Source organism: Rana temporaria, chromosome 7 (assembly GCF_905171775.1).
Source record: "Rana temporaria chromosome 7, aRanTem1.1, whole genome shotgun sequence".
Lineage (NCBI taxonomy): Eukaryota > Metazoa > Chordata > Amphibia > Anura > Ranidae > Rana > Rana temporaria.
In genome coordinates, this window is record NC_053495.1 from 118,052,528 (window position 1) to 118,077,716 (window position 25,189).

The 25,189-nt window shown below is 42.9% G+C and overlaps 1 protein-coding gene across 1 annotated transcript in view; it reads left to right on the forward strand.

Annotated features, from left to right (window-relative positions):
• Positions 1-3: 3 nt before the first annotated feature.
• The window catches only part of ASPM (assembly factor for spindle microtubules), a 70,143-nt gene continuing 44,957 nt past the window's right edge, over positions 4-25,189 (forward strand). Inside the window, exons 1-11 of the mRNA XM_040359891.1 lie at positions 4-281; positions 4,918-5,061; positions 8,395-9,799; positions 14,171-14,257; positions 19,654-19,761; positions 21,168-21,314; positions 21,522-21,767; positions 22,499-22,566; positions 22,686-22,827; positions 23,022-23,152; positions 23,334-23,509. Coding sequence (XP_040215825.1) covers positions 39-281; positions 4,918-5,061; positions 8,395-9,799; positions 14,171-14,257; positions 19,654-19,761; positions 21,168-21,314; positions 21,522-21,767; positions 22,499-22,566; positions 22,686-22,827; positions 23,022-23,152; positions 23,334-23,509 — 2,897 coding nt within the window. The 5' untranslated portion in view covers positions 4-38. The remainder of the gene's footprint in view (positions 282-4,917; positions 5,062-8,394; positions 9,800-14,170; positions 14,258-19,653; positions 19,762-21,167; positions 21,315-21,521; positions 21,768-22,498; positions 22,567-22,685; positions 22,828-23,021; positions 23,153-23,333; positions 23,510-25,189) is intronic.

Genomic DNA, 25,189 nt, shown 5'->3' on the forward strand with positions numbered 1-25,189 from the left:
GTCGCAGCGTGTAGAGTGTAGACGGTGTACGGTGTACGATGATTAGGATCTCTCCTCCCGGGAGGGAAGCGGACACCTCCGGATCGGATGACACCCCGCTCCTGTCTCTCACACATTTCTCCCGGCCGCCCTTTGTCACTTTCGGATGTGTTGAGCCCGGGGTGTCCCGCAGTGCCGATCTAGTTCTACAGAACCCTTCACCAGAGCCGGCCTACCTCACTGTATACAAGCTGCCCACACACCGGGGATTCACCGTGCCGGACACCGACATCCTCATACCGGTGAGTACCAGAGGCGTGTACAGAGGGGGGCACTGACCTATCACATATCAGGAACATTCATTGTCTTGTTACAATGGCATTTGAGTGAGATATAGTAGGCAGCAAGTGAACAGGTTGTCCCTGAAGTGGATTTTTAGTTTTTGCAGCAAAGAATGGGCACGTGTAAGTAAAGATTTTAGTGACTTGTAATGACCAGACTGCTGATGCATGGGACTCGCCTCATGTTTTATTCATTCGCATTCACTGAGTGAATAATAAGTGAGGAGGGCTCTGTACTAACTATGTGATGTTAGTACAGCGATCTCTCTGCTAAGCTAATGTGTTCTGACAGGGGGACTCGAAAAACTGTCACTTCCAGTGCTAATAGACCTTCCAAGGTGTGGAGTAACAGACGTCAGCTAAAATGGTGGTGTGTGTGTGTGTGTGTGTGTGTGTGTGTGTATATGTGTGTGTGTGTGTGTGTATATATATATATATATATATATATATATATATATATATATATATATATATATATATATATATATATATATATATATATATATATATATATATATATATATATATATATATACACATACGTGTGTGTGTGTGTGTATATATATATATATATATATATATAGTGTGTGTTGCCTTCCTCAGATGGGGGGTAGTCCACAAGAAAACCAGAAATGGAAGGCACACACGCCTAGTGTTTTACAAGAGAGAATTTAAGAAGAAGAAATGTTTGTATAAAAGTGGGAACTCACAAAACGCAACTGACGAAAGGCCATGGACATGCACAGAACACGGGGTACAGCTAACGCGTTTTGGGGCACACCACCTAGCTCTGAGGTAGGGGGCGCGCCCCTGAAACCCGTTAGCTGTACCCCGTGTTCTGTGCATGTCCATGGCCTTTCGTCAGTTGCGTTTTGTGAGTTCCCACTTTTATACAAACATTTCTTCTTCTTAAATTCTCTCTGGTAATCCCCCGAACTATGTGCACCTTCCATTTCTGTTTCTTCTGACACCTGAACACACCAATCAGCGCTCGCAGCCATTGGTTGGTTTTCCCACGTGCTCGTTTGACAGATGTCAGTCAAGAAGCTGTACACACGTGCCAAACGTTGACCGGTTTCTATTGTGCCAGCTGATTTCAGCCAATATTTGGCCCATGTGTCCCTAGGGGGCTTGAATAGGAGCAACTCCAAAACTGCATCTCTTATGGGATGTTCCTGGTCAGCAGTGGTCGGGACCCACCAAAAGGGGTCCAAGGAGGGATAACTGGCAACAGTCATGGGTGGCCAAGGCCCATTGATGCCACTGGAGAGTGAAGACTGGCCCATGTAGTCTCATCTACTTGAAGAGCTACTGTAGCTCAGATTGGTGTGATGGTTAAAATGACATTAAGAGCCCATTCACATCTAGGCGACAAAACGCCGGACGCTTGTGCCGCTAGAGGGGAGAATTCCCATTGCTGTCTCTGGAGATGGTTCACATCACATACACCCTGTACGCCTGTCGCCTGAAAAAAAGTCCCGGACCCTTTTTTTCAGGCGACATTGGCTTTCGGCCATACAAAGCAATGGGAAGGCTTTGTGAAAAAAAAAAAAGTTACACACTCGCGGCAAAATACGCCGCGTACGCGGCGTATCTTGTCGCGGAGGTGTGAATGCAGCCTAAGGCTTCATTTCCACTGAAGTTTTTACAGCCACTTTTCTGAGCGTTTTTTACAGCTTAAAAACGCCTGTCCATGTTATTCTATGGCATCATGTCCACATAGGTGTTTTTGAGCTACAAATGGCATGGGAGTTTTTGAGCTGTAAAAAAAAACGCAGGACCAGGGCGTTCTGAAGCTCCAGAGTAGAGCTGTAAAAACGCCAGACGTTAAACGCTCAAAAACGCTCAAACGCTACCGTTGCGTTTTTGAGCTCCAGCTCAAAAATGTATTTTGTGTGTGTGTGTGTGTGTGTTTTTAATAATAAAAAATAAAACATGTTATTCTTTCCTTTTCTGTGTAATGGTTTTTCCCTGAGCAGGCCCTATCCTCTTGTACTGGCGCCCCCCCCCCCCCTCTTCAGTGGGTGAAAAGCCCCCACTGAAAGTCACTTTCCAGGGGGGCAGCCGTGCGTGCTCGCTTCTGAGCCCTTCTGCAGCATCCATTGACACAGACAGTGGGATTTGGCCCCACTCCTGTTTCACAGCATTTGATTGACAGCTGTCAATCTGCCCAATGAGGAGTGAGACAGCAGCTGGAGCCACTGCTCTCTTGCACATCGCTGGATCGGATCATGCTTCGGTAAGAAAAAAGAGGGATGCATAGTAGCCCATTATGCTTTACCTCTGCAGGGAAACGGAGGAAGTAAAACCCATCAGGGTTTACTTTCTCTTTAAAGGACAAGTACAGTCAAAGCTTGTTTGGCTGTACTTTTCCTTTGGATCATAGGAGTGCAGTTCGTTCTGCACTCCTGTGACTAAGAATGAGCTCCGGCGTGTTCGCATAGAACACGTGCAGAGCCCGCCAGGAAGTGAGCACGGCGCTGTGCTAATCACAGCCAGGGAGACATTGTCCCGATGCTCGGCTGCAAGGATCGTGAAATGTCTCCCTGGCTGTTATTAGCGCAGCGCCGTTAGGGAGACCACGTGTCCCGGATTGCCCAGGACAGTCCCGCATTCTGCAGGTCTGTCCCGGGCACCTTCACTCTGGGACAATACAGTGTCCTGGAATGAAACGGACATAGGTCCCAACATGAACCCCTCAGAGCTTAAGATGTGACAACCCCCCCCCCCAAACTAGTGAAGAACTACAGGTCCCAGCACAGATCTGTGAAATCTATGGGGTCACACCCTTAGATCTCACGGGTTCATGCTGGGAGTTTCAAATTTGGGGGGGGGGGGTCACATCTTTAGATATCAGGGGTTCATGCTGGGACTGGTAGTCCTTTACTTTGAGGGGGGTGTGACCTCCCCAAAGTTAAGGACTACCCCTCCCAGCATGACCCCCCAGAGCTGAAGATGCGAGACCCCCCCAAATAGTGAAGAACTACAGGTCCCAGCATAAACCTGTGAAATCTATGGGATCACACCCTTAGGTCTCAGGGGGTTCATGCTGGGTGTTGTAGTCCTTAAAATTTGGGGGGGGGTCACATCTTTAGATATTAGGAGTTCATGCTGGGACGTGTAGTCCTTCACTTTTGGGGGGATGAGACCCCCAAAAGTGAATAATTACAGGTCCCACCATGACCCCCTCAGAGCTGAAGACGTGCCCCCCCCCCCCCCAACCAGTGAAGAACTACAGTCCCAGAACGAACCAGTGAAATCTATGGGGGTCACAAAAAAGCATAACCATTATTATTTTTTAGGAAGGGGGGTGTCCCTGAATGGCAGTTTGGAAATGTGGTCACCCTAAGCGCCGTGCACACTTCCTGGCGGGCTCTGCACATGTTCTATGCGAACACGCCGTAGCTCATCCTTACCTGTGACCCATTTTAAACTGACAGCGGGCTTAAGCTCAGAGTCAGTCGTGCCCTTCACAGCCCAGCAATCCAGTGAGCGCAGGGGGCAGAGCAGACAGATAACTGACCGTCCCCAGCTCTCTGCTCACAAAGCTCTGAGAACGGAGCAATCGGCGGTGTTTGATCACTCGGTTCTCAGCCTTGGAGCTGGCTGGTGACGCATGCTACATCCACCGGTATGATTCTTTTAAAGGAAAAAAAAATCCCAAACTTCTTGTTTAAAATTTAGCAATTTGATTGGCTGTAGAGAAAAGAAAACTGCAGACAGGTATAACTTATGTAGGAGGATTTGTTTAATCTCTGAGGCCAGTCACTTCACTTGGTATAAGTAAGACTTTACAATCACTTTAAAGTATAACTAAAGGCAAAACATTTTTTTGTGTAGAGATATTAGAACCCCTGTCAGTTCTTAATGCTGTCATTGGCTCGGCTCCGGCGCCCCCCACCTCAGGCCAAACATGGTATTGCACACCGCTTTGGCTTGAATCCTGCTCGTTTTGTGAGACAACACTCGCAAACCGAGTCATGATTTTTTTTTAAATACAGTGCTCTTATTGTGAAACGCTCGTTAACCGCGTTCTTCGCAATCCGAGGTTCCACTGTAGTGATAAACAGGCATGGTAAGTCAGTAATGGAGAAAGATCACTTACATGGAGTCCACATGCAGTGCTGGTTACTAGTCCTTTGTCCTCTGCTTCAGTGTTTTTGATACAGCTATCAGAGTCCAGTTTTCCTTTTTATGGACAAGAAGGACTTGGACCTATAGCAGACCAATTGTAGAGTTCCTTGGTGGTGCAGACTAAGATTTATCGCAAAATGCACTATTACATAAATGTGCAGGCACCCTTTATTGTGACCTGAGCTATACTGAAAGATCCTGCTGCAGATTCATTGCCAAATCCTATTGCTGCTTTAATGTGTTATGTAGCCATATTGTTAGGCCCTTATCGTGGCACTCTCCGGTCATAGAACAATGCATTGAGGTCCAGTAGCAGTTTCTTGATCTGACTCGGTTATACTCTTCTACATAGTCATTTAAATGGTTAATATAAATATATATATATATATATATATATATATATATAGTGTGATGATCTGTGTTAAGATATATTTAATTTTTATTTTTTGTTTTCATTGTGCAGCCATTTGAGTCTGTTCCTTTGACAATCACATGGACTCCCTTAGAAGAAGGAGGTGTAAGAGAACTTGTCACCTTTCTTGTAAATGATGTTGTGAAGCACCAAGCTGTACTTCTGGGGAGTGCAGAATTGCCATCTAAGAAAAAGGTGAGTATAACTCATTTCTTCTCTTGTCCCTTTTTTACATTTTTCTGAAGATGTCATTCCATAAGCCAGGCGAAACCTTGTGTGCTGCGGTGCCTCTAAGCACTCTGTGTTCTGTATGTAGCTTCAGCTACATATAGTACACAGTGCTGGGTTCCGGCTGTGAGACAGACTTCCCCTCTCGCACCCGGAACAATGCAGTGTCGGTCTGATCTGCACTTAGCCATTCATAGGCAGCTTTGTATTCTGTGAATCAATACAAAGCTTCCTCTGGCTGAGTCAGAGATTGTGACGTCATCAGCCGGTCCCTCCTGAAGTTTTCATTTTATAACATCAGCATTGTAATTGAAATACACACAATAGTTTTATTTTTAACAATCCAGTATAAACCAAGATGAAAAATCTCCTTTTGTGTTGAGTTCTATAATCAATGTAAAAACAGTGGGTTAACTGCGCTATAGAAAATATTAAACAAAATAATAAATAAAGCAGCCATTCTGTATGTAACGCAAACACCAACAGTATATAAAATATGAAGAATGGTTAATTCTGATATTAAATAAAGTTCATGTGATCAGAAAGTTTCTACATGTGAAAAAAAAAAAGTCCATAGTGAAAGGATAAATTGATCATCCGTCACCACAAACCACTGTGAATCACCACCAGCTGTAGAGACGGCTTACCAGCTCCTGTAGACCCCTTGTTACGGTGGGTTGGGATATACGCCTGTGGCTTATTACCCAGCCTGGGCCTCTCTCCACGTCTCAGAGCTGCTCCGCACTTCCGGTGTCATTCGACAAGCAGGGATGGAGTTCAGCACCAAGAAGACTCCGCATTGTATAAAATCCTTTGGGGTTTATTATGTAAAAGTACATAGGACCAGAGATTTTTTTCTCAGAAAATAGGTGCAGGAACTCAACCACGACCCCGTTCAGATTTCACAAACATTAGAAGGGTCTTAAAGGGGCATTAAATACCAGGATTGCATTACATACAGAGTGCAGAGTTCAGCGGGTTACACACAGAGTGCAGAGCTGTCACTTGTAAGCACAGAACCCAGACTTCTGTGTTTACAAGTGGTTGTGGTGAGCAGGCACCAAAGGGTCTGAGCCAAAGGTGGTGGAACTGAGTTCCCCCTGAAAAAAAGCCCTGCATAGGACTCATAAACGTGTAGAGTTAAAAAAACGCCTGATCTATGGTGTCTGCCAAACACAACCCGTCCGTCGGGACACGACAATGGTGGTGACGTCAGCGTGTCGTCGCCACCAGAAGCCGGCCAAAACGATGTGCGGGGCTATGCCCACCCGGACGAGTCATTCATTCACAGAATTCTGTGCCATGAAGGAACTTCAAGTATTAACAACCTTTTCAGCTGTCAGCTTGTAGCTCTCGATGAGCTACCAGGGCGCTGTTGAGCCCTCTTGGTAGTTTATTGTTTCTTCCTGTCGGTGTGTGCCTGCCCATACAATGTACAAGCAGATGGATTACTTTGACAGTCGACAGGGGTCCTGCATTGCACCTGCGATCTGCTGATTGTGCGTACAATGCTTTTGCAGGCTTAAAAAAATATTAATAAATGCAGAAAGATGAAAGGTTTATTATATAATTTTTTTTTTTTTTTTTATACAAAGGTGAACTTATCCTTTAAAATACCGTATTTATCGGCGTATAACACGCACCCTAACTTTAAAAGGGAAGTTTCAGGAAAAACTTTCCACAGCCCCCTGCGTATAACACGCAGGCACAGTTTACCCTCTATTTTTAGGGTAAAAAAGTGAGTGTTCTACGCCAATAAATACAGTATGAATAAAAAATGATGAGCGCAAACTGAAAATCTAAAAGTGAATATAAAGACAGTCCATAGGGGACTGATAACAATCAATAAAGATATGCAGTGAATTCAAAATTAGTGAAGTAACCCAAAACTGATAATAAATCCAAAAATAAAAGTCCAAATATATAAATCAAAGTTTGGATAAATCAATCTAGTGTGGCAGTGATAAACAAAACTTCTGCACTTCGGCCATCAATGTGGGCAATCTTGATAACTCTTTGCTTAGCCTGGGCTCACAGTGCGCTTACCTCCAGACACTAGGTCATGCGTGTCAACGAAATCCTCCCAAAACTGGAACAGAATCCAAACAGTGGGTAACTCGTGTTGCACGGAATCTTCCCAGTGCTGAGATAGAATCGAGGGGCGTTCTCTGTATCCAATACCAGTATAGGTCCAGGCGCAGCAAAGTCGACTCCACAGGATAGCCACAAGGTGTATCAGGAGCAAATGTAGAAATAAAAAGCTCTCATGGTGAAGTATGCAAGCACTTTAAAATTTAATAAAGGTAAAAATGTGCTTACATTGAAAAAATGAACAAAACGCCAAACAGCGGCACTTCCGGTGGACGGTCAGGGTGTCACGTCACTTCCGGTCACATCTAACCTTATGCATTACGTCACGACACGTGACTTCAACCTCTGATGAAGTCACGTGTCGTGACGTAATGCATAAGGTTAGATGTGACCGGAAGTGACGTGACACCCTGACCGTCCACCGGAAGTGCCGCTGTTTGGCGTTTTGTTCATTTTTTCAATGTAAGCACATTTTTACCTTTATTAAATTTTAAAGTGCTTGCATACTTCACCATGAGAGCTTTTTATTTCTACATTTTGCTCCTGATACACCTTGTGGCTATCCTGTGGAGTCGACTTTGCTGCGCCTGGACCTATACTGGTATTGGATACAGAGAACGCCCCTCGCCCCTCGATTCTATCTCAGCACTGGGAAGATTCCGTGCAACACGAGTTACCCACTGTTTGGATTATGTTCCAGTTTTGGGAGGATTTCGTTGACACGCATGACCTAGTGTCTGGAGGTAAGCGCACTGTGAGCCCAGGCTAAGCAAAGAGTTATCAAGATTGTCCACATTGATGCCCGAAGTGCAGAAGTTTTGTTTATCACTGCCACACTAGATTGATTTATCCAAACTTTGATTTATATATTTGGACTTTTATTTTTGGATTTATTATCAGTTTTGGGTTATTTCACTAATTTTGAATTCACTGCATATCTTTATTGATTGTTATCAGTCCCCTATGGACTGTGTTTATATTCACTTTTAGATTTTCAGTTTGCGCTCATCATTTTTTATTCAGACCTTTATTTGTTGTTAGCACATTTTAGATTTGAGCAGCATTTTGTTTTTCACTGGTCACTTTTAATTTTCACTGTTGGCTAGCGCTTTAGTCACCCACTTGTTTAATAAATACAGTATGTTGCCATATACTTTTCATTTGTACTGTACGTGAGGTGACATTGCATTTTGTTTCACTATATTGCAGAGAGCTCGTTGGAATACCAAAAAAAGGAAACCTTCTCCTGTAGGCCCTAAGCTTTCTAGACCAAAGAATAAAGATCTTTGTTCTACAGTCATTAAAAATAAAACATTTAATGCAAAGCACAAAAATGGCCAGGGGTTTTCAGGAGCGGCAAAGAACCCTTTACAGTCATGTGAAAATCTTTCCAAGCCTAATATCCGAGGCTCTCGTGTCAAGAAGGGTAGGCGGAGCAGAGAAAATAAAGCTCCTATGCACTATGACAGTCCAGTTGGAAATGATCTACAGGCTTTCATCCCGGGATCACTCAAGAGGTCGAAAACATACTCCATTTTGTGCACTACGGAGTATGAGACCATGGAAGAACTTAAAGGCAGCTCTACCATTCACAGAGATTTTGTTGAGGAACAATGGACTCTTACTGAACACAGGGTGAACAAACTGTCCATCTCGCCAATAAATCCAGAACATGGTCTTCAGCATAATTTTACTTGTACACCAAGTTTGGTAAATGACTTTAAGACCTTATCCCCAACTGAATTTTATAATGCAGAGCTTGCTGTTAGACACACTGATCATCCATCTGAAAAGTCCAGATCCAGATCCTTCCAAGAGTCTTTCCATGAATGTTTTACAAAGATGAGCTTAAAGACGCTGACGCCACCATCCGTGTTGCTGACGCCACCATCCGTGTTGCTGACGCCACCAAGAAAGGTGTTAAGTCCAGATTCATTTGTAAGCAACAGTTATGCTTCAGATGAATATCTTGATGCAGTTAACCTTACTCCAGTTTTGTCACCAGATCAGTTTGTGAAAGATAATTTTCTAACACCACCTGTTGTAGAAGTGAAGACAAGTACATTTAGAACGGAGCCGGTCGATGAAATCTTTTCTCCTAGGACCTCTGGTAATCTAGATCCCACAGCTTCAAGATTGACTTATTGTGTCAAAAAGAAAAGAGCTAGGGACGTGCCACTGCTGTTGAGTGACGGCAGTTCTGTGGCCAAAAATACGGAAAAGTCCAAAATAAACTCGGCAACCGTTACAAAAGCCAGGTCTTCGGACTGCAGAGAGAATGTACAGAGGCCCCAGCTAAAGTCCCGTCGAAGGTTGAGGTGTGTGGAAGGAGAGGACGAAGCGTGTTCCCAGAGTGATCTGCTTGAGCAATTGCCCATCGTGGCTGCTCCAGCCTTGCCTGTCATAAGCGTATCCAGGCCCACTAGCTGTTCAGAATCACCTCTGCCCAAGGACACAGCCAAATCTATCCGTGGTCACAAGAGGAGAAGTGCAGACATTTCTGGTGGGTCATCCAGTGAGTCTTTGAATGTTCAGGCTAAGAGAAGTCATCTGTCAAAACCGTCTGCATCGCAGCGTGGAAATATTCAAGACCGTGAACAGGAAACCAAAAGGGGTAAGGGTTTCTTCTTCCCTTTTTTATTTCTTTGCTATTGCCATATTTTAGTTTTGTTTACAGACCACAATGTATCTCTGCTCTTCATTAAGGAGAACACCTTTTGCAATGATAAAACAAAAAAAACTGTCAATGTGCTATAAGTAAAACAAATGTAAAATTGAGCCAATGGGGTCAATTCACTAAAGGATTCCACATGGTCACGTGACTCAGGTGAGTGGATGCCTGCCAACAGGTGCTGCCTTGATGGATCTGAAATGACAGGTGCTCTTTAAATGTAAGGAATCATTCTTGCTGGTAGTTAGAACCTTTAAAGCGGAGCTCCACCGTACAAAAAATATTAAAAGCCAGCAGCTACAAATACTGCAGCGGCTGACTTTTAATTTTAGGACACTTGCCTGTCCTGGAGTCCAGCGATGTCGGCAGCAGAAGACGAGCAATCGCTTGTCACTCTGCTGCCCCCACCGCCATCCTCGGTGAGGGAACCAGGAAGTGAAGCATTGCGGCTTGACTGCCCGGTTCCCCACGGCGCATGTGCGAGTCACTCTGCGCCATGCTTACTGGTCCCCGCTGTGTTCTGGGAGACTAGCATTTCCCAGAACACAACAGGGGGGGACGGGATCTGACGTTCTGCCCGCAGTCTACCTGCAAACTGTGTGGCCGGGAAGTGGGTGCAAATACCTGTCCTTTAGACGGGTATCTACACCTCCCTCCCCCTGAAAGGTGCCAAATGTGACACCGGGGGGGGGGGGGTTCCGATGAGCGGAAGTTCTACTTTAGGGTGGAGCTCCGCTTTAAAGGGGTTGTAAAGGTTCGTCTTTTATTCTCTAAATAGGTTCCTTTAAGCTAGTGTATTGTTGGTTCACTTAACTTTTTCCTTCCATTTCCCTTCTAAATGTTTTTTTTCTTTGTTTTGAATTTCTCACTTCCTGTTCCTCCTCCAGTAAGGTGTTTAGTAAGCTGTTCTGACTGATTTTCCACCACTCGGATGATGGTGGAAAGCTTAATGAGGAGAAACAGGAAGTGAGAAATTCAAACAAAGAAAAAAAACATTTAGAAGGGAAATCGAAGGATAAGATGAGTGAACCAACAATGCACTAACTTAAAGAAACCTATTTAGAGAATAAAAGACAAACCATTACAACCCCTTTAATATTTGCAAACAAAATTAAGGTTCCCTATTTAGAATAAGCTGTCAGTAGTGTACATAGTTTCGCAAAACAATGGGATAAAGAAATATTCCTGAACCTTGTTTTATGTCATGGTTACTGTAAAATTATGTGACTGCATCAATGCAGTGCATGTTATCTCAGATTTGCAGAGCTTGGATTCATTGAATGAGTTTACCAAAAATGTAAATATTGTAGAATATACAGCCTCATGCTACATGACTAAGCTCCATTTCATGCTAAATAAGCAAAATTATTAATCTATCTTAAATAGAAAACTATATTTTAGACAAATTTTCTCTCCAAAAGCATTTTATTAAGATAAAAAAAAAAATAGTTTTAAATCCCAAAAATCCACCCTTTTGCATACAGTGCATGAAGATAAAAAAAACTTTTAGAACCACTTAAAGTCCATTCACTAAAGAACACACACATTTGTTATTTATCACGGTATTTTAGCAAAGTACAATATAACAATAAGAGCCGGTTCACACACATGTGCGACTCGTCAGACAAGTCGCGCTCCATTCTGTACAATGGAACCGTTCTAATAGGAGCGACTCAAGTCCAACTTAGAAAAAGGTGCCTGTAATACTTTGGGACGACTTCAGGGCGACTTGCATTGACTTCAATACAGTTGTAATTTTGCAAGTCGCCTCTGAAGTCGTGGGCAGATCGCCTTGCCAAGTCGCTCGGCAAGTCATGCTCTCCCAGTGTGAACCGGCTCTAAGGGAAATTCTGCACTGGACAGTAAGAGCCATTTTACACATTGGCAACACGTCTTAGCGCGACTTTGCGAGGCGACTTGGACACGACTTGAACATGAATCACAGCGTGAATTGGGGCGACTTGAAGTCGCCCCCAGGAGGAGGAACTCCACACCAAATTTTAAATAAAAAACCGGCATGGGTTCCCCCTCCAAGAGCATACAAGGCCCTTAGGTCTGGTATGGATTTCAAGGGGAACCCCCTACGCTGAAAAAACGAAGTAGGGGTCCCCCCAAAATCCATACCAGACCCTTATCAGAGCATGCAGCCAGTCAGGAAAGGGGGTGGGGAAGAGCGAGCCTGTGCCCCCCCCCCCCCCCCCACCTCAAAGCACCTTGTCCCCATGTTGATGGGGACAAGGGCCTCTTCTCGACAACCCTACCCATTCACCTGGGGGGAAAAAAGTGTCAAGAAAAAAAACCACTAGACAGGTTTTTAAAGTAATTCATTAGTCAGCTCCGGGGGTCTTCTTCCGACTTCTCAGCTCTCTTCTCCCGCTCCCCGGTTCTTTCTGCCTTCTGCTGGGCACCTCTATCTTCTTCTAGCTTTTTTACTAGCGGCAGGCTGGTCTTCTGCGTCGTCGTCTTCTTCCCTCTGCTGAGAGACTGAGACGGCTGCTCTGCCCCCTCCACAGCTCAGCGTTCCAGTGATGCTTCATTCACCTAGTTAATTATAAAATAAAATAAAAAAAATACATCTCTTTTACCTAAAAAATGAATGCGATACTTATCTTGGTGAATTGACCCCATTGTCATTGTAGCTCCCAGTTTTAATTTATAAACCGGCTGCGTGCTGGAAGGAAGGAAAAGCAGGCTGCATGCTTTACAAAATATACCAGTTTAATGTATCTGGAAAGCTCCAGAAGAATTCACTGAAAGTTATGAGGATTGTGATCAGTACAGGTGAGTTCACTTTCACACTGGGGCGTTGCGCCATCGGCGGTAAAGCTCCGATATTTTTAGCAGCCCTTAACCGTAGTTTTGCGGCGCTATTCGGCCGCTAGCGGGGTGCTTTTAACCGCCGCTAGCGGGTTGCTTTTAACCCCTGCTGGCGGTCGAATAAGGGTGTATACACGGCTCCTACGACGCCTCAAAGATGCGGCTGGCAGGACTTTTTTGAGCGTCCTGCCAGCGTGCTCCTCCAGTGTGAAAGTCCTCAGGCTTACTCACTGGTGAGAGAAGGGGTTCTTTCAGGGTGCTTTGCAGGCGCTATTTTTAGCGCTAAAAACAATTCAGTCTGGCTGAGTGCTGCTCAGCCACTCTCAGGAAGCTTTGTATTGAATGAGTGCAAGGCTTCCTCCGATTGGCTGGGGTGGAGAGGTGGGCGGATGACCTCACAATATCTACCTCAGACAATTAGAGGAAGTCTTGTATTCATTTATAAAATGCAAGGCCCCCTTAGAATGGCTGAGCAGCACTTAGTCACTCCTTTTTATTCCAAGAACAGGACGGGAAGTCCCTGGAACACAGCACTGTAAGACTGTACATACAGTTTATACAGTGCTCCCAGGGGGTTCATCTTGTGCTTTTAAGTCAGTATTGACCTCTCATCATTTTGTTTTCCCTTGCAAGTTCCCTTTTTAAAAATCAACTCCAGTTTATTCTATGGTCTCTCAGCAGTACTCAAAACGGGTGTCTTCCATGCCCGGCGTGATTTTACCAGGAAGAGCTGAGGGCTTGCTGTGAGTGCAGGATTTTACTGCAACACTCAGTGTAATGAGGCAGAAAACGGCACAGAGATCATCATCATGCCAGTGCTGCACTCCATATTGCCAAGGGCCACTCGCCTATGAGGGTGTTCTGAAGATTTGCCAATGCTTTGCATGACCTACCTGAAGACATCTGGAAAATACATTGGGGAGGGTGGGGGGAGAGAGCCCAGAGTTGGGCTTGAAGTATACAGCTGAAAATAAAGCTGTTCGCACATATATTTGTTTTAATTTTGTAACCTGTTGTAAAAGCGACTCCTGGAATCTGGTTACCAAGGTGGTAGCATCACTAAATTTCGGCAACTATGCCGTTATGCCTAGTACACACTATGAGCATATCGGACAAATGATCATCCAGGTTTTATTTATTTTTGTTTCGTTTTTTTTGTCTCCTATCAAAAACCAAGAGGTTATAAAAATGTTTGTATGACGGAATACAACTTTGGAAGTGATGTAATGTATCATATTGTAATATGTTCTTTAGTTTCTGAGCATGCGTGGTCTTGGTCACACGAAAATCATATGTTCTGGTATTGTATGAGAAAAAATGTTGCGCTTATCCCTTCGGATATTTTTGCGTGAACTGTCATGATCGGCTCTAGAAAGCTGTGTAAGAACGGCCAGATTATTGTATTTCGCCCTGAAAGAGGTATTTTTTCACTTGATTTTCTCGTCTTGTATACTAGGCATTAGTCATTTTGTCTTATTGTTTGTTTTTTTTGTATAGCTTTTTCGACACCGACACCTTGGAAAATCCATATAACAAAGTCTGAAAGCAAAGGGAAACCTACCTTGGTAAAATCTCGGCAAATAGGTAACTTTCATTTGAGTTAATTTGCAAATTTTTATTGACTAGGAGGTGAATTGTTGAGCTTTAGACAAGAATACAGTGTTACTGACCCTGTCACGTACAAGCAGAAGGTTGCCTCAGTGTATAGGGTGAAAAAAACATTGCCTTTCTGATCCTTTTGGTGATTGGTTACCGCTACAGCACTCCATGGTTCCTACTTGTTTTTTCTATTGCTATGATAATATTGGTATCCTTTTTTCAGATTGATTTAATAAATTCCTTACCAGGGATTGGGTGTGTAATAGGGTGGCTATAGCCCCACCCTAATGTTTCCGCGTGTCCTGTCACTTTTTACTTGTTTTACTAAATGCTGCAGTCATTTAAATGATGGGGGAGTAGACTGGACTGGGAGGAGTCACGTTGTTTTGCGCATTGTTGGTCTCTGTCCCTTATGCAAATATAGAAGCACAATAACTTACTGAGACCTGTTTCACCCAAGTGTCAGCTTGTATAAGAGCAGTGTGAACGGCAAGCTTTTACAAAGCATTTGCAGGCTTTTCAGTAAGCTTTGTTGAAGCTTTTAGTTTGTAAATATTTATACGCAGATCCTAATAGGCGTGCTAGTAAACAGCAAAAAAAAAAAAAAAAATCTCCCTGCAAGTTATGAGCATAGTATGCATTGCATACTAGCATATTATGAAAGATTTACCTGAAAACAAACCCCTCCAGCGCTGTCATGGCTACCCAGGTGCCTCCATCTTCACCTAGTTATTTTTCCTTTTTTTTCCTCAAGCTGCAATGATGTTGCAGGTACGGCTCTCTCTATGGCACGCCGTCTATTGAGAGCACAGTGCGCATTGCGCTTGTGACATCACCTGGCGCTGCTAAAGTCAATATCTCCTAAACCGTGCACATTTAGCTTTATTATAGGCTGGTATAACTCATTAAAAGGCCTTTACTGCAACTTTAAACAAGCTGCTAGCAACTATTTGAATCTTGTTGAAAGCCTGCTAGCGGCTTAATTAAAGTGGCAATCGGCACCCTCCATTAGGATTTGTGTAGAACATTTCCAAACAGGAGCTAAAGGGTGCTTTAAAGTGATTGTAAAAAGTCTCTATTATTTTTTTTTACTTACCTGCTCCTGTTGTTGCAGTGGATTTGCACAGAGCAGCCCGGATCCTCCTCTTCTCGTGTCCCTCTTCTGTGCTTCTGGCCCCTCCCTCTTGTTCAGTGTGATGGTCGGTGGGAAGAGTGCTCCTTACAATTGTGGTCATTGGGAATAATTATCCCCTTTTTATAGATGGCTACAAATATCAATGGCTAAAGGAACCCTAGGACTCCAAAAAAAAACCCTGGTTGAGAAACCCTGATATAGTTTGTCTTATATACACTATTAGATTTTCTGCAGATTTGTCTTAAGATTTACAAAAAACATACAAGGTCAAACCTTAATGGTTTTGGTAAATCTGAAGACAAAAATTTGCATAAAATCGAATAGTGTGTATGGGGCTTAAAGGGTTGGTTCACACTGCTGCGATGTCAGAGTTCGGATGAGATTTGCACCGCACTGTAGTGCAAATCGCATGCGATCTCTGTGCGATGTGATTTCAGCCATTCAAATCGTATAGCTGAATTTGAATCAAACTCGCACAGGACCCTTTTTTTTTTAAAAAAAAATCCGCAGCAGAATCGCATTGCATCGCATGTGATCCGTTTCCTGTTCGAGTTTGCAGATTGCACTGCGATATGCAAAGTGATTTGGGGGTGACATTAACTTTTAACTGACACTCCCAGCAGTTGGCACAGGGCAGTGTGAACTGCCGTCAGAAAACATGCGATGTGGGAACCTACAGCGGATTCGCAGGGTTCCCGCATCGCAGCAGTGTGAACTAGACCTTAGGCCCTGCTCCCTTGGCTGTACAATAACTGCAGTAGCATTGAAAACGCCACACGAAGCACAAATCTGCAAATATACATGCTAGAGCTGCACGATTAATCGCGGAGAGAATCGCTTTTTTTTTTTTTTTTACAGCTGGTTCCACGCAGAGTCATTATTCAGGGCCCCGATTATTCGCCGCTGACGCCGCCGCTAGAGGTCCGCGGCCGGGCGGAGACAATGTCTCAGACGGCCACCATTTTATTGTAGACCAAGCAATAGGAATTGCTCAGTGCAGAGTGGACAGGACGGGAGGAGCCGGCCGGGTGGCTGCTAACAGGAATTGAGCTGCAGCACCGCCCACCTCCCGCCCCACTGATGTCTGTCTGTGAGTGTAATGGCGTGGGAAGGGGCGGGGTGGGCGGAGCTGCAGTTAGAAGCCACCCGGCCGGCTCCTTCTGTCCTGTCCACTCTGTACTGAGTCTATGCTGCTGGGGAATCATACCTGATGATTTTAAGGGGCCCCCGGCTGGGAACGCCTGGTGTAAGGGGGGGCCCCCGGCTGGGAACGCCTGGTGTAAGGGGGGGCCCCCGGCTGGGAACGCCTGGTGTAAGGGGGGGCCCCCGGCTGGGAACGCCTGGTGTAAGGGGGGGCCCCCGGCTGGGAACGCCTGGTGTAAGGGGGGGCCCCCGGCTGGGAACGCCTGGTGTAAGGGGGGACCGGCACTGGTTCCTCGTAACCAGCGTGGAACGCAAATGACGCCGACAGATTTATATGGGGGGGGGGGGTGTTCTGGCATTCAGTTTTTGAGAATCGTGAGAGAATCGTGATCTTTAGTCTACACAAAAGAATCGTGATTCTCATTTTGACCAGAATCGTGCAGCCCTAATACATGCACAGTTTTAGAAACGTTAGTTCTGAATTAATGTAACCTTGTGGCCAGGCTATAGACGTTCAAGTATTTGAATGTTCTTAACCAGCAGTAAATTAGCTTAAAATGAAATAATCCCTCACTGATCTGTGTAGTTGCAGGTACCGTGCAAGCAAATTATTTCATAAATGCACAAGAGAAGCACTGATGGGTTTTTTTTTTCAGCCATTTGTCTTCCCGCTCTTTCCAGAAACTTCTATAGTAAACACGGAGCAAGTGCTCCTGCAGAGGAAGCCATACTGCCGAGGCACAAAGACTATAATTGGACATCTGTGCCTCTGCTGTGAGTTTCTGAGTATAAATTGCTTCACAATGTTCAGCATACAGTGAAGTAATTTACTTTTTCAACACATTTGAACAGGCAAACATTAAATCTTCATTCAGGCTGTGCCTACAGATAAAGGTGATATTCTATAATAACATTAAAAAATATTAAAAAGCTATTTTTGTCATAAGTATACCCTGACATCAAAAATTGGTATTGACCTTGTGGCAGATGCTACTACTTGGGGTTTTTTTGTATAGCTGCCCACCTGTCTCTGGTATTGCATGGAGAAGTGGTCAAAAATGTCACCAAGTCAAATGTTCTTCAGTTGCAGAATGATCTAAAAAGCACACTGCCAATTCCTCCAAGAACTGCCTGGTTCAAAAATGTCAATAAGATTAAGATCGGAGCTTTGACAAGGGTGGTCCATAACCCACTTTCCTCTTCTTTCCTTAATTATTTTTTTTTTTAGTATTTCTTGGAGGAATTGGCAGTGTGCTTTTTAGGTCATTATTGTGTTTAAAACTCCTGTCCAACATTTGAACATATGGGGAACATATCCCGTCGGAAGAGATGGCCATTCCCCGTCTCTTCACAGCTCAGCGCTCCAGTGAGCCTGTAGGAGCACTGCCAATTGACAGTCGTCAGCTCTCCGCTCGTGGGATCTGTGAGAACCGAACCGATGGGTTCCTGAAGAAGCCCACATAGGGCGAAACTAGTTAAACCACCAACACGAGTGGCATGAAGAAGACTATTTGCAGTTATCTGCTTATACATTACCTTTTCTACTAATTCATGACTGTTTTTAGTACTTGTTAAATATATTTATTCTAAAATTTGTATCAAAATTTTTTTCTTAATTTTTCTATTCAAATATCTATTTTTCTTGTGACTCAGATGTTTTGGGTTTGACTAAAATCTCATATCACTATAGTTATCCATCATGCATCATCAAAAATCCCGTACCACATCCCGTCATGGGAAACACTTCTTCTAATCCACACTATGTCAATGTTCTGTGTCGTTTGCTCAAGAATAGTACTTTTTATCTGTATGCGCTTGTTTGGACAAAGATCTAAATGTTTGCCTGTTCCGTTGTGTTGGTGGGGGGGGGGTCAAGTGTACTTCTTTACATGACTGTACACAGACCTTAAAGGGACACTAAAGGTTCCCGTTTAAAAATAAATAAAATAACAAACCTGTTATTCTGGGGGTTAGTTTTTGAGGGTGCGCTCCCGTGATACAGCCGATGCCTATAGCCGCCGACTGTATCATTCAGCCCCGCCCCTGGCGCACCGCGTCATTGGATGTGATTGATAGCAGCGCGAGCCGATGGCTGCGCTGCTATCAATATCCAATGACGAGCCGACTCAAGCTGCGGGAACAAGCCCATGGAGTTTCAGGGCTTAGGAAAGTAAAACCGGGGGGGGGCGTCATTGCCAGTCCTTCTTCTTTTTTTTTTTTTTTTTTTTTTTTTTTTTTCACCACAGCATCCTATATGCATTAAGGTGGAAAAAACAAACCTTTACAACCCCTTTTTAACATTTGTTCTACTCTGCGTTAATGAATTGCATCCATTTGTAGGTGGTCACTGTATCTTTTAAATTAATTGATGCTTAAAGTGTGTGTGTGTGTGTGTGTTCTTCCTTTTTTTTTTTTTTGTGTGTGCGTTTATTTTTTAACCACAAAAATGTCATGCATGCCTGCTCTTATGCAGTGGGTTTACACAGAGCAGCCCTGATCCTCCCTCCCTATTCTTGCTCTGGGCTATTCCCCTGACTAGTGCCTCCAATGGCAAGACACTTGCTATGGGGGCACTGGTACATACTCTCTCCTGAGCCCCGCTTTATGCATCCATAAGATACTTGGTGCTGCAGCTCTGGCCCACCCCCTGCTCTCTTCTTACTGGGAATGAATGATCTATATTGAATACTTCAATTGGTCCAGCTTGGCACAATGTAAGTATGCATATCTCATACCTAATGGGCTGTTGGAGCAGCTAAAAATCACTGAAGTACTTGTATTTGGACTAGGCGGACAGAAGGGGAGGTGACTTCACAACCTCCACCTATTCAATTTAAAGAACACCACCTCGCTGGGGAAACAAAGTGCCAAATGAGGGGATTCCATGTGATCAGCAGTATACAGAGGGAACGCCACTCACATACATATTTAAATATCTGTCTGGCCAAGCTGAACCAATAAAAGTATTCAATTCAGATCATTTCAGCTTTCAGAAATCACAGCCTACATTGTTTATTTATTACTAGAAGTTTATTTTAAAGTGGTTTGATCAAGCTATTAACCAATGCTAATTTTTATTTGCTTTTAATTGAATATCTTCCAGATAAGACAAGGTTGTCACAGTTGCATTCTACTGTCGTCTTTAAACATTCCAAGAGCGTTGTTGCTGTTCCACAGTCAAAGCTGACTTTTATGAAGTCTACGAAAACGGGTATATATGTGACAAAGTTTAAACTTTAATCTCATACTGGAAATAAACATTAAAGAGACTCTGTCTCTAGAGTAAACACAGAAAAGTGTGTGTGCGTGGTTTATTTCAGAGATGGGGTCTTTTTATCCCCATAATGTGTAAAATGTTGCAGGTTTTATATATATATATATATATATATATATATATATATATATATATATATATATATATATATATATATATATATATATATATATATATATATATATATATATATATATATATATATATATATATATATATATATATATATATATATATATATATGTGTATATGTGTGTGTTACTAGTAAATGTCTCTTAAAGTGGATGTAAACCTGAATTTTTTTTATATTGTTCAGTGAGATAAAACGGACTTAAAGCAGGGGTTCACCCGGACATACAACTTTTTACCCTTAGATTCCTGCTCATTTTGTCTAGGGGAATCGGCTATTTTTTTTTTTTTTAAATCGAAGCTGTACTTACCTTTTAGAGAGCGATCTTCTCCACCGCTTCCGGGTATGGGCTGCGGGACTGGGCGTTCCTATTTTGATCCGACAGGCTTCCGACGGTCGCATCCATCGCGTCACGATTTTCCGAAAGTAGCCAAACGTCGGGGCGCAGTATAGCGCCGCACCGACTTTCGGCTACTCGTGACGCGTTGGATGCGACCGTCGGAAGACTGTCAATCAAAATAGGAACGCCCAGTCCCGAAGACCATACCCGAAAGCGGCGGAGAAGATCGCTCTCTAAAAAGGTAAGTACTGCTTAGATTTTAAAAAATACTAGCCGATTCCCCTAGACAAAATGAGCATCAATCTAAGGTTAAAAGTTATTTTTAGGGTGAACTCCCTCCTTTAAAGAGAAATACCTTAGTCCGTTCCGCCCCCTTGCTGTGAGTGACAGGTTATTTGCATATCTCATGCACTAGCCTGAGACAGGCATTATTTTTTAACTCCCACCCCCACTCCTTTTCTGAAGTCATGTGGTTACTTTTCTAGATTTTGACTGGATGTTGGTGATCATAGCAGAATTTAGTGTTGTGTTTAGTGCATGTTGACAAGGGGAGTGTAGAGGAGGGCAGGGAGTCTACTGACATCACGACTCAACCCACCGAGCTCCAGACAACAGACCCACCCACAGAATCTGCAGTTTTTCAGTTCTTATAACAGACAGAGGGGAAACATTTGACGGCTAAGGATACATGCAGGAGGCATGTATATCCTTATAGATCAGCACTATGACAGTAGTTTACAAAGGATGAGAGTGGGTTTACATCCACTTTAAGTAAGTAAGTAACCTTGGACATCCGTAAACAACCACTAAACGGTGTAATGTAAGCTAGTTAGATCTTCAGCCCTGTAGTAATGATTTGTTTCTTCATTACAGTCATTCCTCGGCATCCAATGCCATTTGCTGCCAAAAATATGTTTTATGATGAACGCTGGATGGCAAAGCAAGAACGAGGCTTTACCTGGTGGCTAAACTTCATCCTCACTCCAGATGACTTTGCTGTGAAAACAGATGCCATGAAAGGTCAGTTTTTCAATAGACAATGTGGGGAAGAGTTGTATGATTTTGAAATACTGTCTGTGTACCTATTGGGTAGATTTCCCCTGGCTTCCTTCCATGTGACGGATGACAGAAAAGGAAAATTGACATTCTGTGGGGGTAACAGATGATGGAAACTCAAGCGTTTCTAACCCCCTTCTTTTTTTTTTTTTTTTTTTTTTTTTTTCATAGTAAATGCAGCTGCTCTAATCCTTGGATCTGAAAGCGCTCGCAAAGTGAGTGTACCAAAGGCTCCAACCAAAGAAGAAGTTTCTATGAAAGCATACACAGCCCGATGCAGGTTGAACAGACTGAGAAGATCGGCCTGCCGCCTCTTTACTTCTGACCCTGTGGTAAAAGCCATTCGGAGATTGGAAGTAGAGATTGAAGCACGACGTCTTCTTGTAAGGAAAGACAGACACCTCTGGAAAGATGTTGGTAAGGTCAAACATTTCATCAGTAAACTCTCTAATTTGTAAATATCTTTTATTCTCTAGGGGTCTTCAGTCCAGTTCTATGATGTCATGCTTCCTCCTACTCCGTTTCTTATTTCAGCGGTGGCCAGTTTCTAAATCCAACAGGTTAATAAGGTTAAAGATGGTTTCAAACAAATCCTACCCTTTTCCGGGGAGAACGACATTCCAACCATACACGACAGCAGAGGAAGAATACTATATCGGACTTTTAGAGTACTGGAAGTGAATATCTACAATTGTATTTCTGTTAAAATCGTTTCATTTAAATAATTACCGGTAGTTTGTACATTTTCAGCAGAAATACGCTTGTAGATTATTGCTTCAATATTAGAATTGTATTTTTTTACCTCCCAAGAGACTTCCCATAAAATTATGTAGCTCTGCTCTCTCTCAAAAATTCTGTCCAGCGAGTCCCGATGATATTCCCTCAGAGGCTGGTCCTTGATGCCCAGGAATCACAGGAAGTGGGTAGAATGGCGCAGTAGTACAGGCAGTCCATTAACAAGTTTTGTACTTTTTAATTGCAGGTTTCATTTAACAATGGCAATGTTTAGTGCCCTGCTTTTTATCCTCTTCCAAGTTTCCCTTCAATACTGGGCTTATGTTTTTGCTTTCTAAAAATGTCATAAATATCATGGTAAATTGAGTATTCAACCTGTAAAATGCTTTTGTTTTCTCGGATCAATTTTCCAGGTGAACGTCAGAAGATCTTGATCTGGTTACTTTCATATAATCCATTGTGGCTTCGTGTAGGACTGGAGGTAATAACTTTAATATCAAGTCAAATGGTTACAGGTTTCTGCTTTGCACTTAAAGCTTTATAGAACCACTTTGATTTAATTTGGCCTTATTATTAAGTGTAAGTTTTTGTGATTGGCAGACAACATTTGGAGAGCTAATTTCATTGGAGGACAATAACGATGTCACTGGCCTTGCTCTATTCATCTTGAATCGTCTCCTCTGGAATCCAGATATTGCTGCAGAGTACAGACATAATTCAGTACCACACTTGTATCGTGATGGTGAGTCTTTGTTTTGTGGGGTGGCGGTTCCATCTCTTAAGAGCTAGGTTTCACTGTAGTATAAGTCATAAAACATGTAGTGTATTTGTGTGTGTGTGTGTATATATATATATATATATATATATATATATATAATTTAGAATTAAGTGTATGTATCTGTTGTTGTGTTAACTAGTTTTACATATATGTTTTAGGTCATGAAGAGGCTTTATCCAAGTTTACATTAAAGAAACTGCTGCTCCTAGTTTTTTTTCTTGATTATGCTAAACAGTCGAGGCTTATTGATCATGATCCCTGCTTATTTTGTAAGGATGCTGAATTTAAGGTAGGTATTTTTCTCTTTTTATTTATAGAATTATTAAAAATAAATTATGTTTCAGCTGACATGTTCCCAGTTGAGTTTTATGCAGTGTAACTTTGAATTACAGGTCCACTTTAACAATTTTGCAAATATTTGAACTTGTATGCTTTTGTACCTAGTGTTCTGAGCTCTTGTGTCTCCACAGACAAGTAAAGACCTTTTGCTGGCATTTTCTCGTGATTTTTTGAGTGGAGAAGGAGATCTGTCACGCCACCTTGGTTATCTGGGGTTACCTGTCAGCCATGTTCAGACCCCTCTCGATGAATTTGATTTTGCCGTCACAAACCTCGCAGTGAATTTACAGTGTGGAGTTCGTTTGGTGTGAGTACCGTGCATGTTCCTTGTAGTTCTCACAAGTACTTTAAAAAACAATGTGCCAGGTGCCTCAAAAGGCATAACAAAAAAAAAAGCCTTATGGAATGAGAGCTATCCAACAGTATCAATAAAACTTGCCTTTTGGCAGCCTGAAGGGGGAAAAAATGCAAAGCGTAAAGACCATTTTTTCCTTTCCAAAATTGGTTGACTAAATGTCAGGCTTCTATAAAGTTATAAAGCAAGGAAAGAAAAAAAGCGCATGGCCTTTTCCATATCCTTGGTGAAACGTTTTATTCAAAAAACAAGTGGGTGGAGTACTGTCATTTCATCACTTGAATATCATCACATAATTCTCCTTAGATGTCATAAAACAAAACCCATGTCTCATGGGATATTTAGATGGAGTAATCGGCTTGCGCATTTCTAGGTTTTAGCCTCAGTCTCCACCAAGGCGGCTCAGTGCCCTATGATGAATAAGGGCTATTGCAACAGTGAAGGATGACCATTCCCCCAAGCCATCCATCCAGTCCACTACTTATAAACAAACATACAGACCAGACTCCGTTCCATTAGGCTCTGAGGAAGGGGAAACTCCATCTCACCATCCCATGGGACATGGGTTTTGTTTTTATGACCTCTTAGGAGAATTATGTGACTTCTGTTTTATTAAAACTTTTCGCCAAGGATAATGCACCAGACTTTCCTTTCCTTTCCTTTCCTTTCCTTCCCTTTTCCTTTCCTTCCTTGCTGAGGCAGCAGGCGTGCAATATCCACCCAGTAAGCACCTTATGGAACTACAACACATTTGTATCTAGGCCCTCCGCATAGCGCAGGAGAGATTCATTCTGTTGCTTTTTGAACTTCCATAAAGTTATATCTTACACATACCCCAACAACCCCCCCCCCCCCCCCCATTTGCACCTATATTTGCAAACTGTAGAATTCCAATGAACTTGTAAACAGAGTCGGAGGTCAAATTAAGTTTTACATCTCCTATGTCAACTTTTTGAATTCCGACATTGGGCCTCTCCTAAGGGTGCTTTACAATGTCAAAGAGAAATATTCTTTCTAAGCACAAGCTTCAATTTTTTCATAGTGTTGTAGTGAAAGTGAAACTAGTGTTAGAGATCCATCTGGTTATTTTTGTGCAAATGTATGTTTAAAGAAGTATGGGAATATAAAAAAAAAAAATATATATATATATATATATATATATATATATATATATATATATATATATATATATATATATACAACAATGCTGCAGCATCTGTGTGACTCTGTGGCTGTCCCACATTGTAACTAAGACAGAGAAGTAAGAAACCACAAAACTGCTGATCACTCAGTTCTTGATCTGCTCTAAGTGGAGAACGGTGACTGTCGGTTGTTGCTCTCCTCTCTGCTCCTCCAGCACTTGCTGAAGTGCAGGCTGGGGAAAGGGTAGGCATGGTTCTGGCTCTCAGCCATGCACTAAATGACAGAGCCCCATGTCAGACAGCTGGGTGGATCCTGACAATATTGTCGATCTTCCTGAGCCTGGCGCTGCTCAACCTTGTCAACTGGTATTAGTCTGTAGCCTATCAGCTGGTTCAGGGTTGGCCACAGGAAAACAAATTAAATTTACTCCTATCACCCTTTGGAATACAGCGCAAGAAGTTTTTGGTATACTTCTCTTTTAATATTGAC